This window comes from Castor canadensis, chromosome 11, assembly GCF_047511655.1.
Source record: "Castor canadensis chromosome 11, mCasCan1.hap1v2, whole genome shotgun sequence".
NCBI classification, from domain to species: Eukaryota; Metazoa; Chordata; class Mammalia; order Rodentia; family Castoridae; genus Castor; species Castor canadensis.
In genome coordinates, this window is record NC_133396.1 from 118,459,211 (window position 1) to 118,476,530 (window position 17,320).

Here is a 17,320-nt window from a genome sequence, read left to right on the forward strand (position 1 = left end):
CAGCTAAAATATTGAATCGTCCTTGAATAATCACAAATTATATATACTATTTACAGTTTCAAAACACTGGACTCTGGCTGGGAATTATAGCACAGGCCTGTAATCCCAGCACTTGAGACTGAGGCAGGAGGATCGCGAGTTTGAGGCCAACCTGTTCTATACAGGGAGACCGTGAACACATGCACACCTCACTGAATTATAGCACAACACACCTATTACATTGCTTACTTCACACTTCCCTTCGTTGCCTCTTCTAATCAGGTCAGGTTCAGCTGTGGCTCCAAAAAAAAAACTAACTGCCCAGACCCCATCACAAGTTTAAAGATAGGATGGGACTCAGTGACCTCTATTTTTAAAAACTTTCACAGATAAAAGAACCTATTAGTTTTACTACCTGTTCTGCTTCACCTGAAAAATATATGAATCAAAGGAAAAAAAAAGCATGCCTTGGGAAATACTTTTGCTAGCCTGGAAGACAACTCCATTTTCATGCTTTCAAAGTCTTCTTGCTACCACAAAGTAACTTTGGATCTGTGAAATTTTCCCAGTTTTAACTCTACTTCTAGATTAGATTGAAAACAAAACAAAACAAAACAAAAAACATCAACCTCATTCTACTATTTCTAGGGCAGGGATCAGCTAACTTTCTATAAAGGAATAAACAGAAATTATTTTAAATTTTGCATGCTATACTATCTGTCACAACTCTGCTCTTTCACTGTGGTATAAATGCAGCTAAAGACATGTAAAATATTTTAAAAACAGCTGGCTTGGGTAATTTCAATCCAACTCATCTGCATATGATAGAATATTTCTTTCATATTAAAGACTGTGATTTCCTTTAATGAATTCAATAAAATTCTTGACAAGTAAAACTTTCAAATGTATTACTACAGGACATATATTAGTATTTCTTACAATTCCTTAAATTACAGGCAAGTTTTAAATTCTCCATTTTTTCAATCCTTCATTTGTTTTAATACTTTGCAGAGCTAGCCTGTTAATTTTATTACTATGGTCCCTGAAGGATAATTATAAACACTGAGGTTCTAAATACAATGTCTTTTTTCCACAAAAATTAAAATTCTCAAGGGACCGGAGACGGAGCTTAGTGGTAGAGTGTTGCCTAGCACAAGGCCCTGAGTTGGATATCCAGCACTACCAAAAATTTTAGACAGCAAGTTTATTTTCTAATACAAACTAATAATCTAAGAGGTTTATTTTTTGTGTCTTTTGTTAAAAAAAAAAAAGCTCCTAATTTTAAAGTACAATCAGTTTTTTAAAGGGCAATGTACAAAAGATTTGTTTTTCCTAATTTCAGGCTTTACAAATACAATTGAGAAAGGAAAATGGCTGAACTTCTCATCTCAAATTATGTTCATTTACTGGTCATTTTTGACTTCTCTGTAAGATAAAAGTTGTATTTTAAATTACTAGAGATGAAATCCTTAGCACTGCAGAACTCAAAAAGGCCAGATTAGTCTTACCCAGTTGCATAGTAAACTAATGAATATTAACACATTCTCAAAAGAACATCAAGAATTTTCAATAACTGGCCATATACTAACTTGTTTTGGGTGTGAGGTAAACACTCAGAGCAGTAATAGCATCATTTGAAGGATCATGATAGAGTTCAGTAACAAGAAGGTCATTATCCTTCATTCGCAAAGGGAATTTCTGCATATCTAAAAAATAAAAATGTTAAAGAGTATTAAGATAATACATTCATTTAAAATGAAAATAGAAATGTTTTCATTTAAAAATATTTTTATTATATTATTGTTGTATTAAGAGTACACTGTGACATTTACAAAAGTTACTACACTGTATCATAGTTTAATTTATCCCCTCTATTATTCTCCTTAAAAATACTTTAAACCAGAGCATTTTAAAAGTCTACATACTCACCTATGTAATATATTGACCCATTGTTGCATCCCAGCAGAAGGAATGACCCAGCAGTGTCATAACTAGTTATAGGAACAACATCTTGAACCTGATGTAGTAAGATTATTATTAGATGTTAGGAAGTCATTATAATGTTTTCTATTCAATTTCCTCAAAACTTCATTTTGATAAAAAGCAATCCATGTGCAACTTTACGAGGTCTTTAAAAATTATTTTTTCAAGCACAAATGTATAAACAGCCATACCATGGAGAACTATGAAGAACCATCACTAGTTTCTTCTGAAGGTGTTTTTTTAAAAAAATTGTATTTCTCATAGCAGCTGTTTGCTTTCTGAAGTGAGATGTATTGTCTTCTTTGCCTGCATGTGATCACTAGATCATAGTCCACCAAAAGTGGAAGGCCAAGTCTGACAAAATACATTTCTCCCTTCTCTTTCTCATGTGAAAATTTAAATGAGCTGTCCTAAGTCACATGGTAAGGGACAGAATTAGAATTAGTAAACAGAACAAGTGACAACAAGACAGTACTTGATTCTTGATAATTTACTACAATTTCTTTTAAAAGGTAATATTCTCTATTTTCATTCTCCTTACTCAAGATTTTTATCTATTTTCTAGGAAATGACTGGGCAGAAATTCTCCTACATCTTTGCTTTTTTTCCCAAGCACTGGAATTAAAAAATCAAATCAGTCTAGTTTGACAATGACTGCCTATATATGTGCTAAGAGAAAAGCAAAAGACATGAGTTTTACTACAAAAAAGCAAAGGCAGCCAGAAAAAAACACAAGAACGTAGTAGCAATAAGTGAGATTAAATGAATCTGCCTTCGTTATTGTCAGGTGAGCAGTGCATGTATAACTTCATAGATGACATTTAAATGAAATATTAGTCTCCAATTTTTGAAAAACAAACAAAAAGATTTCCAATAATTTGTTAATCTCAGGATCTCTGCAAAGAACCCCTAGGTCAGGTTTCTCATAGAGCCAACGCCAACATGTTCTGTTAACAGATAAACACTGCAAACATTTCAGTGATTCAAGCAAAGATGGAGGCTTTATACATCACTAACCAGTCTTCTCACCCTAGCCAGCTGGAACATTTTAGCTCCAGTATCACAGGAGGAGTGTCAAAGCAGGAAGATGGGGACTAGGGACAGATAAAGCCATAACATGCCCCTCCCTTTGGATTTTTTTTTTTTTTAAGTGAGAGATCAGCAGCAGCCTGGAACTTCCCAAGGCTCATCAAAGAAAAACATTTGTATCATTTGTTCTCTGGGAGGACATGCCCTATGGTCAGACACTTGATACCTCTTTTACTGTAAACCCTTACTTACATCCTGCTGTTCTTTCCAGGGCATCAGTTCAGGAGGGAGAAGATAAGTAGGATTCATACTGCCAAGTCCTCTCCTAGCACAAGCAAGGAAACCCCCTCTGCCTTACCCTAACAACTTTATGTCAGGAACCCAGGAGGCCATGCTGCCTAGTATATGCGGTTCAGTCATGTGGTCACAAATATAAGTTGGAAATGAACTTTTCTCTCCTAAGTTTATCATTTATTTTTGTCTAAAATTATTTACAAGTTAAAAATAATCATACTTACCCTTCCAAACAATAAAAGGCCCCTAGAATCTTTTAACACAACCTCTAAACCTATAAAATCATTACCTTTATTGCATGTTTTGGCCTTCATCTACTTATAAACCATCACTTATCTAAATGTATAAACATATTTACCAATGTATTTTTACTTCTTCCCCTTCAAATGTAAATATTCTTATCAAAAGGCATTTCTTAATAGTCTCTTCACTGAGCATTATGAATGAAATTTTCTGAAAACATCTTTCTCATTCACATTTGAGTGATAATTTTGTTGTTTAAAATTCTAGATTAAAAGTTACTTTGCCTACCATTTTGAGAACAGTCCACTGTTTTCTGGCTCCTACTGTTGGTAATGAGGTCTAATCACACACAACCTATTATTACACTGCAGACACATTGATCATATTTTGATTGTTTTATTACAACAGCATGTACATAGCCTGGTAAGACTGTACATTTCTTTAATCAATATTTGTGTCTTAATTTCTCCAAAATTGTTAATAGCTCTCTGTTTCTTTTTGAAATAGATGTTTTCATCTTTTATCATATTTTCCATCTCTGTCTTGATTGTGAATAATTTTCTTGGATGTATCTGTCAATTCATTGTCTTTTAGCTGTGCTTCTATTCAACCCATTGAAAAATCTATGTTTTAGAGCTTATTTAAAAATTTTTCAATAGACTTTTAATTTCTAGTATTTCATTTTCTCCATTTTTCAGATTGGTCCTATTCTTCATTACAGTCTGGTTTAGGTATGAAGAGCCCCCAAAAAAGCTCATGTATTGAAGGCCGGTGGCCCTAGTGAGTCTACCAGAAGGTGATTTGATCACAAGGGACCTAACCTCATCAGTGGATTAGTTAATCCACTGATGAGTTCATAGCTGAATGTGCTATTAGGAAGTGGGGCCTAGCTGCAGGAAGTAGGTTATTGGGCATGTGACTCTAGAGAGATTATCTTATCCCTTGAACCTTTCCTCTTGCTCACTCTGTGTGTCTGGGCTGCCATAAGTTTAGCAACTGTGTTCCACCATGCTCTCCCCATCATGTTCTACCTTGCCACAGGCCCACAATGATGGAGCCAAGTGACCACGTAATGAAACCTCTGCAACCATAAGACAAAATAAATCTTTCCTCCCTAGGATGACTTCTCAAGTATGCTGTCACACTGATGGAAAGGTGACTAACACATTGTTTCTTCCTTTATCTCTTTAATAATTTTGAAAATTTACAGTAGTTTTCTAATAGTTCAATTCTGTCCAGTTGTGAGGGTGCAAATACTATTTTTTACATGTGCTGACATTTCCCTCCTTTGTTTCTATGTCTGGAGAAATTTGGAGGGATGTGAATTATAAGCTCATTTTTGGGAGAAATGAATGTTGCTGCGGATGTCCTATGTGCCCTCTCTCATAAGTGTCCCATTTGGTTTTATGTCTATATCAAAGAGTGGAAATGGTCCTAGATGAGCTTCTCAAACTGGGGTTTTCTTACAGTGAAGGCATATCTTTATGTTCAGTTCACATTATTTACACTCCTAATTTGAATATTTTGCTTTCAGTTTCTCATGGAAGGTTTTTCTTAGTACCATTACTCTGCAATCTAAGACACCAAACACACGTCAAACTTTCTTGCTCCAAGACTACTGGATGAGCTTCAGATTTTATGCAAGAGGCTCCATTCCTTCTTTCCCATGAAGCCAAGCCTCCTATTTTTGCTAAAATCCCAGACCTTACAGCCTTCATCTTGACATATGGTATACAGTGTGTATAAAAAAATAAATAAAATGTAATATTTAATATAGATATTATACACAAGGTTTCATTATTTGTATCCAGTATTTCTACATGCAGAAAGGGGAGACTTGTGTCAGAGAATTTAACTATCTTACTATAAATTCTAGGTATATATGCTTAGGACAGTGGTCATTATATAACAGACACCTAAAAGCCAATTCTCTCCCCCATGGAATTATGGGCCCAGAATTCCAATCACCCTATTCCTACATGTAAGGGTTTGTAAAGCTATTACAAAAAACAAAAACAAAAACAACCTGCTCTGATATCATGCTACAGTTGCCTCACATTAGGAAAGGAGAAAAGTTAAATTAAAGAAGCCTCCCTGTGCTTGTGCAGCCTAACTCACCAGACTATACACATTCAACCTGAGTCCTTGGTCCACATCCAGTATTCCCTCCTCAGACTCAGCCTCCAGGGCTCAGTTAGGGGGTAAGCTGATACTGAGACAGTAACTTTAACTAAACATCACATCTACAGTTCTCAAAATGAACACAGAGAGAGCACTCTGGTCCTTTAAGAAGCAAGGTGTGTAATGGCTTTCCAGGACTAACTTCCAAAACTGTCTTGTTCTGATATGGGAAAAAAGCATGCATAATCTATGTTTCTAATATAAGGCTAAACTTAAATTCAAACAGGTTGAAAAATAGTACTTAAAATTTGCTATTCTCTGCTATGTAACTTAACCTACACTATCTACATGACAGCACTAATGAATTCTTTACCATAATCTTCTTTTGAGACACAATTAATATGAGTGTATATTGTGTGTGTAAAGGGAGAAATAGAGAACAAGAAACTAAAATATTTGTTTCTTTTCCTTATGTAAATTAGATGCAATGCTTTTTTATAAAGTTTCATGGTATTTTACTGAAACTGTCTTGGTGAGGGACTACTATAAAAAAATTTTGGCCAGATCTGGTGGTCATGCCTATAATCCCAGCTACTCAGGAGGCAGAGATTGGGAAGATTGCAGTTCAGGTCAGTCTGGGGAAAAAAAGCTAGTGAGACACCCATCTCAACAAATAAGCAAGACATGACAGTTCACACTTGTAATCTCAGCTACTGGGGAGGCATGGTGGTCTGAGGTCAGTGCCAGGCGAAAATAACAAGACCCTATCCCAAAAAAACAATGCTGAAGCAAAAAAGCACTGGGGATGTGGCTCAAGTGGTAGAGTACCTGCCTAGCAAGCACCAGCCCCTGAACTCAGATCCCAATACTGCTAAAAGAAGAAGAAAAAAATAAACCCCAACAATGGCTCTTCATCTTAAATACACTCCTCGTCCCTCCCTCTCTTTCTCCCTCTCCCTTATACATTCAGAGTTATGACTTCCAAGGGCTGCCCCATGTGCTTTCCATGATATTCATGCAGAACTGTTGCTAAAGGCCAAATCAGAACCTATTCAACCACTGTCCCAGAAGCTACTGGAATCAGCCTCTGGTCAGATCAGAGACTGAGATACCACTAAACACTATCTCAGCCATACACTACAAAGAAACTGAGCTTGCTGGGTTGTAAGGCTTATTTGCTGCATGGATGCTCAACTTTCCCAGGGTCTTTCTGGAATGTGTAACAAATTGACTTTGTCAGAAGCAGTTTTCAATTCATGCATATACCAACCAGAAGCATCAGCTGATATGTAGCTGTGCACCCTAAGTATCCACCTTAAAGCTACTGGTACAGTTTATAGGATCTCAAAGATACTAAAACTTTTTTATGTAGTTTTGAAAATCGTAGTAAAATACAAAAAAAGATAATAAAGAACCTGTTCCTTCAAAGATGTACTTTAGTGCTTTTAGGTATAGACAGTGTAGTTTCCCAAGCCAGCGAAAGCTCAGGCTTCACATAATGAGCAAAGAGAGCGAATGCTTCATAAATCACAAACCTCACATTCCTCGTTATAGAAATACCACCAGCAAAAGAATTCTTCTGATCAACTTCTCGCTCCCTAACTTTACATCAACCTCAACCAGTCCCTTTCTATATGCTTTGGGCATTATGTTAATGCTGACAATCATTTATAATACCCTCTGTTGTGCCTATATGGGAGACACACTAGAGCTAGTATCTTCTCCTCCACAAACCTGACTTCTGTACCTTCACTGAAAATGAAGCCTTGCTTTCCCAGGCTATTAATTCCTTCTCACATCAATTCCTCAGGACCACAGAGCCATACATCCCAAGAATTCTGCTCCATAACCTAAATCCTGCCAGATCTCTGCCCAGACTGTCATTTTCAAATCAACCCATCACCTTTGCTGGGAACTGCGTCGCCTAGGTCGGGCTACTTTTATCCCATTTTCTACTACTGGACATTGTGGACTCTGAATGTCCATACTGAAACTCTTTATAGTTCCCTGACCCTTAAGCAATCACAACATTCATCAGTGTCTATGGAGGATTGGGTCCAAGACCCCTCAGGATACCAAAATCCTTGGATGCTCAAATACAAAATGGTGTAGTATTTACATATGACCTACACACATCTCCCAATACTTTAAGTCACCTTTAAGATTAATTACATTATCTAATAAGATGTAAACTATATTGTTTAACTGTTTAGGGAATAATGGCACAAAAACAGTGTATGTGTTTGGTACAAGCACAATTTTTCTCTTTTTGAATACCTTCAATCTATGATTGGCTGGATCTGTAAATGCAAAATCCATTGATATGGATGGCTTGACTACTTTCGAATCAGTCCAACAGGTGGTTTAAACTGGCTATATCCCTGAGAACTGCTCTAATTCTAAACCCTTAAACTTCAGACCATAACCACTTTCTTTCTAACAGTTCTCATTCCTTGTAGGTTATCAATCTGATTAATTTCATTTTTATCCCTTGACATTTCTACATCTTTCTCTGCCTGGCTAACCCTTTACTACCACTTTCTGAACTCAAAATTCCAACAACCTTGCCATCTTTACATTTTCTTACCCCTGGTGCATTATATCCCAAATCAAGTCAATACTCTGCTTTCTCTTCTCTTCCAGTTCCCAGTTCTGAGACCAGATCACCTAGGTCCACTATAAATGTATGCTCCTTGGTAACACACTTCCAGTGCATTTCTCTTTTCTCAATATCTGTCACAGAAAAGAAAAGAAGTGTCTACTCTCTGTTGGGTCACCCTCTCCAGATGTGCTCTGGAGCCCATAAACTCCTTACTTCTATAGGACCAAAAACCATCTGCATTCTTTCAATCTTCAGATGCTTTTTCTACAACTTCTCTCACTGGCTACAAGCAAACTCAAGCTTCTTCTAGCCAGAAGAAAACATAAAATACAGCACTGAATATCATTTTTTTAAAAATCTAGCCATATCTTCAAGGCATTATTCTGGTTTTCTGCTTTCTTTCACCACCAAACTTCTTAAAAGGTAACTCGGAATTTTGTAAACCCTAATCTATGAATTCCTCAGTTCCTCTGATCTGGTTTTCTCCCACTAAAACCTAATTAACAGACTTTCACAAATGATATGCTGTCAAACCCAATGTTATTTTTCAATCACTTCAATATGTGTCCCTTTGGTATTCAGTCTTCTCTCCTGACCTCATAAATGCTGATGTTTCCCTTGAGCTTTAATTTGGCTTTTCTTTCTACATACCCTCTCAGTGGAAAATTCTTCTTTTTAAAATTATCACAAAAGTATAGTGGTTTTGAAATACTTATTTCTACCCCTTTCTTCATTACTAAATTCCAAAGGAGTATTCCCAGCTATATGTTCAATACCTGCATATGGATGTCTATAGGAATTTCAAAGTAAACATATGTTAATTGATCTATTTATCCTTCACCTTATCCACTATCATATCTGTTTCTCTTACTGTGTTCTCTATCACTTCAAAATATTAGTAGCTACTCGACTGTCAAACCCAGATACCCCAAACTAGAAATGCAATTCCTCTCTTTCACTTTCTATACCAGTCCTGCCAGTTTAGAAAGTTTCTGAAATGCTTTTCCATGCAGACTCATCTTTACCATCTCTGTAACCAGAAGGGAATGACATTCACTGGACCCCAACTAGATGCACTCATCTCCAGTTCACCTTTGCTTTTAGCCACCAATGTTGTCCTTCTAAAACATGGATTCCTGACATTCTTAATTTTTCCTCTTTTCTTCGGAATCAAGTATTAGTCAGTTTTTAGTCTTATCTCCTTATTCTTCAAGTACTTGAGAGTGTTTAGCTAACTATTTTCTTACAACAGGTCATATATTTCCATACAGATCTGTGCTTCCACTCAAGAAATGAAGCTTACCTGGACTGCCATGTCCACACCATGGAATTAAGAACTTTTAAGGAGATGAAGAAAGGATAAGCCACAGTTTAAAAATTTACTCATCTTCCAAAGCAACATAAACTCCTTGGAAAATAGTATAATTTCTATATAGAAACAAATTTATTACTAAATATATCAGTATTCTGCACCCTCAAAAACAGAAACAATATGAATTCTACAATGAAAGAACAGACACATAATCAATATAATTTTCAGTAATCTTTTTACTTGTGCAATATGCTTTAGTTGAAACTAACCTGCCAGTGCTGAGTGACGGCATTCCACACCCCCACCTTCCCCGTGTGACTTGTGGCCACCAACTGGTTACCGATAAAGAAGAGGGCATCTACAGGAACACCAAGGCTGAACACTCCTTAAATAACAAAGTAAATAAAGAGGTTACTCAGTCACCATCTTTAGAATTAGTCAAAACTTAGATTAAAAACATCTTGAAGGTTACAAATTTAAACTTATTCTCATTTCTACAAATTCTGGGCTAGACTTGCTAGGGACCAGAAATAGGAAGCTGATAAGCTTACACAGAATTCCTAGAACAGAGGAGTCTGTTCTAAACAATGTCACATTGGTGTAACACCTTGTTATCTGAAGCTGTGGTTCTCATGGCAGATTTAAAGTGAGCAAAATAAATAGAAAGGTACCGGGATACATATCAGAAAATCACCGCATTTTTATAAAATCTATAGGAAATTTAAATAAAGTTTGCTCATGGACCTGATATCTGGAACCAATGATCAAAAGTCACAGGCTTGGCAACTGTAATTGCCCAGACAGTATCTAAACATTTAGAAATAAGAAAAAAAACAAAATCCCCAGCAAATCACATTCTACTCAAAACAAGCATTGAAGGCTTTTTACTCAGTTTTTACTTTTAACCCACTGTTTCCCAACATATTGTTATCAATTTAATTAATTCAAAAGACACCGTATTAGGCTTTGGATTAAAAAACATAAAAATGGATATTACTAGGAACTTACAGTAGAAAAAAATTACGAACAAAAAATTGTAACTTGCCGGGCTCCAGTGTTTCGTGTCTACAATCCTAACTATTCACGAGGCAGAGATCAGCAGTATCGCAGTTTGAAGCCAGCCAGCGCAAATAGTTCACAAGACCCTACCTCAAAAACCCTTCACAAAAATAGGGCTTGTGGAGTGGATCAAGGTGAAGGCCCTGAGTTCAAGCCCCAGTAACACACACACACACACACACACACACACACACAAGGGCTTGTGGAGTGGATCAAGGTGAAGGCCCTGAGTTCAAGCCCCAGTAACACACACACACACACACACACACACACACACACACACACACAAATTGTAACTCAAAAATAACAGAAAGAAGCATGGGGTATAGTAGTATCCATAGGGGGTTGAGAGTGTATACTGGAAAAGAAGTCATCTGAGCTGGGTTTTTAAAAAGGTTGGTAGGAGCTCATCAAATTGGAGATGGGGAATGCACATCCTAGGGAGTCTGAGGAAAGGGAAGCAGAGGTACAGGTGAGGGACATAGTAAGGCAAAAGATCAAGCATGACAAGGCAAAGAACTCTAGGTTCACCATAGACACTGTTCACTGACTTTAGCAAAGTACTGTCCGAAGAGTCAAGAGAACATGGATTGGGATCTTAACTCTGAAAATATCTTTATTTTCCACCTTTCTGGTTGGTTCTTGATTATCTCATCTATAAAACAGAGCCCAAGCTAAATGTGTCAACAATCATGTTCACCTTGAAAATATTCTAATCCAATTCTGGTTTTTAAATAGTACTATCATAATTAATTGAAAAACACCTTCCAGGAAATATCTTTTATCTAATAATGCTAGAAAATAAGTCTCACCCATAAAATACTGGTTTTTGGCCAAGGATGAAATAAACTTTCCACTTCAAAGCTGAAAGTAATTGCTTCATATTACATGTAATTTTGGGGATTCTTACATAATGGTATTTTAATTTTGAGGCCAATTTTTCAAAACATCTGAAGGCAACTATATTCAGACCTGTGGCCTTTATGAAAGGCAGAAATAAAAGCAGGAAAACCAACCAACATTGATTTTACTCTGAAGAAGGATGCGGTTCTGGAAAATCAAGGAAGACATTCTGAGTGGTCTCAGGAAATTTAAAGTGTCACTTCCGCTGAGGCTCAACAAGCCTGACCACTTATCCACGGGGAAGACAACAGTATAAGTACTGACAAGTTCCTCTCTTAAGGGGCCCTCTCAGTAAAATATCGCTTATAGCAGCAAACCAGTAGCACTGCCTTGTATAAGTTACAATGAAGGGAGTTCAGCTGCTGAGAGCTCTATCATGGATCCACCAGCCCTAATTTTTCTGTGAATAGTATTGTCAAGTTCTGAAGAACAGCTGTAACAACAAATGGTTTCTTTTACAGGGCACAAACAAATGACTATTGTTCCATCTCATAACGCTGCCAACTATCCCGTTAGCCTTTGAAATCTCCCGGAGGGTGGGGGTAGGAGAGAAAGCACAAGTGCTTTCCTTTCTGTACAATTGCCAGTGTGCTGCAATTTCAAAAGCTTTAATATTAAAATTTGTATTTTAAAGTTACTAGGAGAACTTTTGTCGCTAACCTGATAAAATAAATGGTATCCAATTATTCCCACTTTATAACAACAAAAAAACTGGGCAAAACATGAAGCAACTGTTGTTAGGCCTTGAACAACAAGCAGCAATGAGAAATGGGATCACAAGAAAAGCACTACTTTACCCTGGTTATATGCCAGAGGCACTTCCCTGCACAACACAGAGAGGTGAAATCCAGCTAACAGTGATGGTTTCATTGAGCTGAGGAGGCATGAATTTGAGGCTAGCATCTGTGGGTAAGGTACAAGAAAGAAAAATATGTCAGGATGAAGATGGAAGCAAAGTTCAGCGAGGGTTTCCCTAAGGCCAACTTGCCCCCAACAGGATGAAAACACTCCTGGAATAAAAGAAACAGGGGCTATAGGCCTGAGGGCTGACTGGAGAGTCCAGAGGCCGTGTTGAGAGATGAGGTAGTTCCCACTCAATGAAGAGAAAAGTGAACACCTCAGGCACCCACTTAAGACTCAAGAAAGGCAACATTTCTGGAATAGGGACCACACACTTGGGAAAAAAACATGCCCTAAAATTAAATACAAAAACAAAAGAGGCTACATACACCTAACAAAGCAGAAAAACAAGCCTAACAGGATCAAGATCATCATCCTATAACCTAACTGCCTGTCAGAGTAAAGACCACTTCTGTCCCCATGTAAGTTTGTTTCTAGTCCATCATTACTAAATAGAAAAGTGAATGTTCAACTCCATTTACATCATGCCAAGCTGACTTATTTCCTAGTATATATTTATATACCTGCCATTTATGAGTATAAATTTCTGTTCAGATTTTTATTAGTGTAGACTAATTGTACAAAAGGGTTTCATTCCATACATGCATATAACGTACTGTGATGAAATTTACCACCTCTATTCCTCATTCTTACCCACTCCACCATGTTAAAACAATTTTAACAGGCTTCATTATTTTCACACATGAGTATGAAATACTTCGATCATATTCAGCCCCCTTTCACCCTATAGTCCTCTACCCCAACCCCATTTTAAATTTGTCATTCTTGTGGGGTTTTTAGGTCTAGATTCCACATATGATAAGGTACAATTATTTGTCTTTCTCAGTTTGGCTTATTTCACTTAACATAATGATTTCCAGTTCCATCCATTTTTCTGCAAGGGCCAAAATTTCATTCTTCTCTATGGCTGAAATCCACAACTTGTAAAGGAAGGCAGCAGAATCCATATCTCCTACTTAATGTATCATGCACAAGTCTAACACATTATTACAACTTTCTAAACACATGAAGAAGCAAGAAACTGTGACCCAAAGTAAAAGCAAGAAGATCAGATATTGGAATTAGCACACAAAAGTTTCTTCATCAATAATTATGAATGTTAGATTTAATAAAAGTGGATATAATATGAGCAAAAAGATGTCAGGAAAGAAACATGAACTATAAAATGGAATCAAAAGGCAAATTCGAGGGCTGAAAAGTACAGTCTTTTAAATGAAAACTCAACAGAGAGGATTACCTGCAGATTAACTATTGCAGAAAAAGGGCAAAAAGGCATTAAAGGTAGATCAATAAAATTTATCTAAATTGACAATGGAGAAAGAAGAAATTAGGGGAAAAACAGTACTTCACTGACCTCTACGAAAACATGAAGTGATCTAAATGAGAGTTACAAAGGAGAACTAAGGGAAGAAGGAGGAGAAAGACAGGAGAGAGAAGGTACAGGCTCCCTTGCAGTTGTGTCAACCAAAAATGTCTCTGAATATTTCCAAATGTTCCCTGGTGGATAACAATATCCCTAGTTGTGAACCACTAATCTAGAATATATAAAAAATACTTATAAGTGAATACTAGAATGACAACCTCAAAAAAAAGGAGGTGTAAATTATTTGAAGAAGACATTTCTCAAAACAAAACACACAAATGGTCATTAAGCACATAAAAAATGCTCAATAATGCCTCTGGGACAACATAGCAGACTAGAAGTTTCCTCCATGCAACTCCATGAACGAAGAAGAATGAAGGTAACAAAGGAAAGAATATATTCTGAGGACAGAGAAGAGTACCAGGAGTCAAGAAAGAGGAGACAGAACAGTTAAAAAGCAGAAAGGCAATGCAGAGAAAAGTAGGAAGCAGTTACAGCTCCATTCAAAGTTCCCCAAGTGAAAGGTAACCTGAAGCCTCAACCACCAGGTAGGCCAGGCAGCCATGAAGCCCTGAGTTCAAACAGGAAGGAGAGAGGGAGGGACAGAGAGAGGGAGGCAGGAATGGAAGAAGGAAGGAAGAAAGGAAGGAAATGAAGACACTAAAGATGGAAAGACCTTCCATGTTCATGGATCAGCACAATTAATGTTATGAAAATAGCTATAAATTACCAAAAGTATACTTCTGATTAATGCAATCCCCATCAAACTCCAATGGCATCCTTCACAGAACCAGAAAAAAGAATCTTAAAATTCATATGTACACTTGTATTGTATAAAAGACTTCAAATAGCCAAAGAAATCTTGAGCAAAAAGAGTAATGCTGGAGGTGTCACAATGTTTGACTTCAAATTGTACTACAGAACCTTAGTAACAAAAACAACAAGGTATTGGCACAAATTCAGACATGCAGACCAATAAACCCACGTAACTACAGACACCTGATTCTCGACAAAAGTACCAAAAACCTACAGTGGAGAAAAGACAGCCTCATCTACAAAAGATGCTTGGAAAACTGAAAAGCCACTTAAAGACTGAAGCTAGATCCTTATCTCTCACCCTGTATCAAAATCAACTCAAAACGGATCAAACACCTTAATTAATGTAAGATCTGAAACTGTGAAACCATTAGAGGAAAACGTAAGGAAAGCACTTCAAGATACAGGAATAGACAACACACTTTTTGAATATGATTCTAGTAGCTCAGGAAATAAGAACAAGAATTGACAAATGGGATTGCCTAAAATTAAAAAGCTTCTGTTCAGGAAACCATTACCAGAGTGAAGAGACAGTCTACAGACAGTTCATCTGACAGGGGATTTTCAAGAATATATATGAAAAGTCAAAAAATTAAACACCAAAAGAGTAAATTATCCAATCAGTAAATGGGCAAATGAACTGAACAATTAGTTCTCCAAAGAAGAACCACAAATGGCAATAAATACATGAAAACTGTTTAACATCTTTAGCCATCAGGGAAACCCAAATCAAAACTACATTGAGATTCTACCTCACCACAGTCAGAATGGCTATTATCAAGAAAACAAACAAACAAAACCCACAAAATGCTGGTGAGGATAACAGGCTTAGAAGAAACCACTACACTCTTCGTGGGAATGTAAATTAGTACAGCCACTATGAAAACCAATATGGAGGATGCTCAAAAAACTAAAAATGGGGCTAACACACTGGCTCACGCCTATAATCCCAGTTACTCAGGAGCCAGAGGCCAGCCAAGACAAAAAGTGAGACCTCTACTCAACAAATAAGCTGAGCATGATGGTACAGTCCTGTAATCCTAGTTACCTGGGAAACACAGACAGGAGATTCACAGTCCAATGCCAGCCCAGGCGTGAATGCAAGATTGTATCTCAACAAATAACTAAAGCAAAAAGGGTTGGAGGCATGGCTCAAGTGGTAGATCACTTGCCTAACTAGCACAAGGCTCCAAGTTCAAACCAGCACTAACAAACAAACAATAAAACCCCCCAAAAACCATAAAAACCCTAAAAATAGAGCCAAGAGAGGTGTCAGAGGCCAGCCCGAGCTCCAGGACAAGCTCCAGGTCTGGGCTACAGGGTAAGACTTTGTCTCAAAAAAATAAAAACTATGGGCCGGGCGCTGGTGGCTCACACCTATAATCCCAATCTCAGGAGGTAGAGACCAGGAGGGTTGAGGTTAGAAGCCAGGCCAACAATAGTTGTAAGACCCTATCTTGAAAATACCTAATACAAAAAGGGTTGGTGGAGTGACTCAAGGTATAGACCCTGAGTTCAAGCCCTGGTACGACAAAATAAATAAATAAAAATAAAAACTATGGAATCAATCTAACCAATGTACAATGTAAGGCTATTTGGGATTGTCACAATGAATCAATCCCCCATACAATGAATATATGCTAATAAAAATGAAAAAAAAAAAAAAACTAAGCTAAAAACAGATTTACCATTATCACTCTTATGTATGTACCCAAAGGAACCAAAGTCAGCGTTCAACAGAGACACTTGCACACCCATGTATCAAGCAGTGTTGTTCACAGAAGCCAAGTGATGGAATCAGCCTAGGTGCCTATCGGTAGATAAATGGATAAATAAAATGTGATACACACACAAACATACATACACTATATGTGTGCCAGTTTGGCAGTTTCTCATAACACTAAACACACACTTTACACATGACCCAGAGAGTTATAGTCCTATGTATTTACTTTAAGAAAACATGTCTAGAAAGACTTCTATTTGAATGTTAACTGCAGCTTTATTCACAATATACCTCAAAATTGGAAATAAACCAAATGCCCGTCAACAAATGAACTGAGAAATAAATTTTGTGTATTAATTCAATGGAATAATTATTACTCAATAATAAAAAGAAATGTACCACATGCAACAACACTGATGAATTTCAAAAGCATTACTTGAATAAAGGAAGCCAAACAGGAAAGAATTTCATTTATTCATATGAAATTCTAGACAAAAGACATCTAGTTCATGTTAGCTAAAGGCCTGAACTGTATAAACAATGGGCCTTATTCTGGACACTAGCTTTCTTTCTGGGAATCTGTAATCTTGCTACATTCCTAACTTCCAGTAATAACCTTGAAAGCCAAGTCTCTAATGAGTTTCCCTAGTAGACATTTCACAGGTATTGTCACAATTTGTTGCTGGAATAATCATGCATGTACTGTGAGATTAGAAGAAAAGTCCTGGAAACTTGGATTTTGACCTTTAATTTTGCTTTGTATTCTTTCATTGTAATAAATCATAGTGCTGAGTTATGTGAGTTGTCTCAGCAAATCATTAAACTGGAAGTGATCTTGGAGATCTCTGGCACAGATAAATAATTCTGAGTTCAGAGGAGGCATCTAAATTAGATACAGAAATATGCAAGTCATCAGCACACAGAAGGCACTTACAAACTCATGAGGGTGCAAGAGAACACTAACAGAAA

At 36.9% G+C, this 17,320-nt stretch overlaps 1 protein-coding gene across 4 annotated transcripts in view; it reads right to left on the bottom strand.

The window, feature by feature from the left end:
- Kctd3 (potassium channel tetramerization domain containing 3) overlaps nucleotides 1-17,320 on the bottom strand; it is a 50,932-nt gene that overhangs the window by 12,908 nt on the left and 20,704 nt on the right. For 3 of the 4 annotated variants that reach the window (XM_020185314.2, XM_020185313.2, XM_020185312.2), the window contains exons 10-12: nucleotides 9,833-9,948; nucleotides 1,909-1,996; nucleotides 1,569-1,685 (exon numbers count right to left, since the gene is read on the bottom strand). In XM_020185314.2, coding sequence (XP_020040903.1) covers nucleotides 1,569-1,685; nucleotides 1,909-1,996; nucleotides 9,833-9,948 — 321 coding nt within the window. Of the gene's footprint in view, nucleotides 1-1,568; nucleotides 1,686-1,908; nucleotides 1,997-9,832; nucleotides 9,949-12,322; nucleotides 12,429-17,320 lie in introns of all 4 variants that reach the window. The other variant, XM_074048326.1, reaches the window with a different exon arrangement.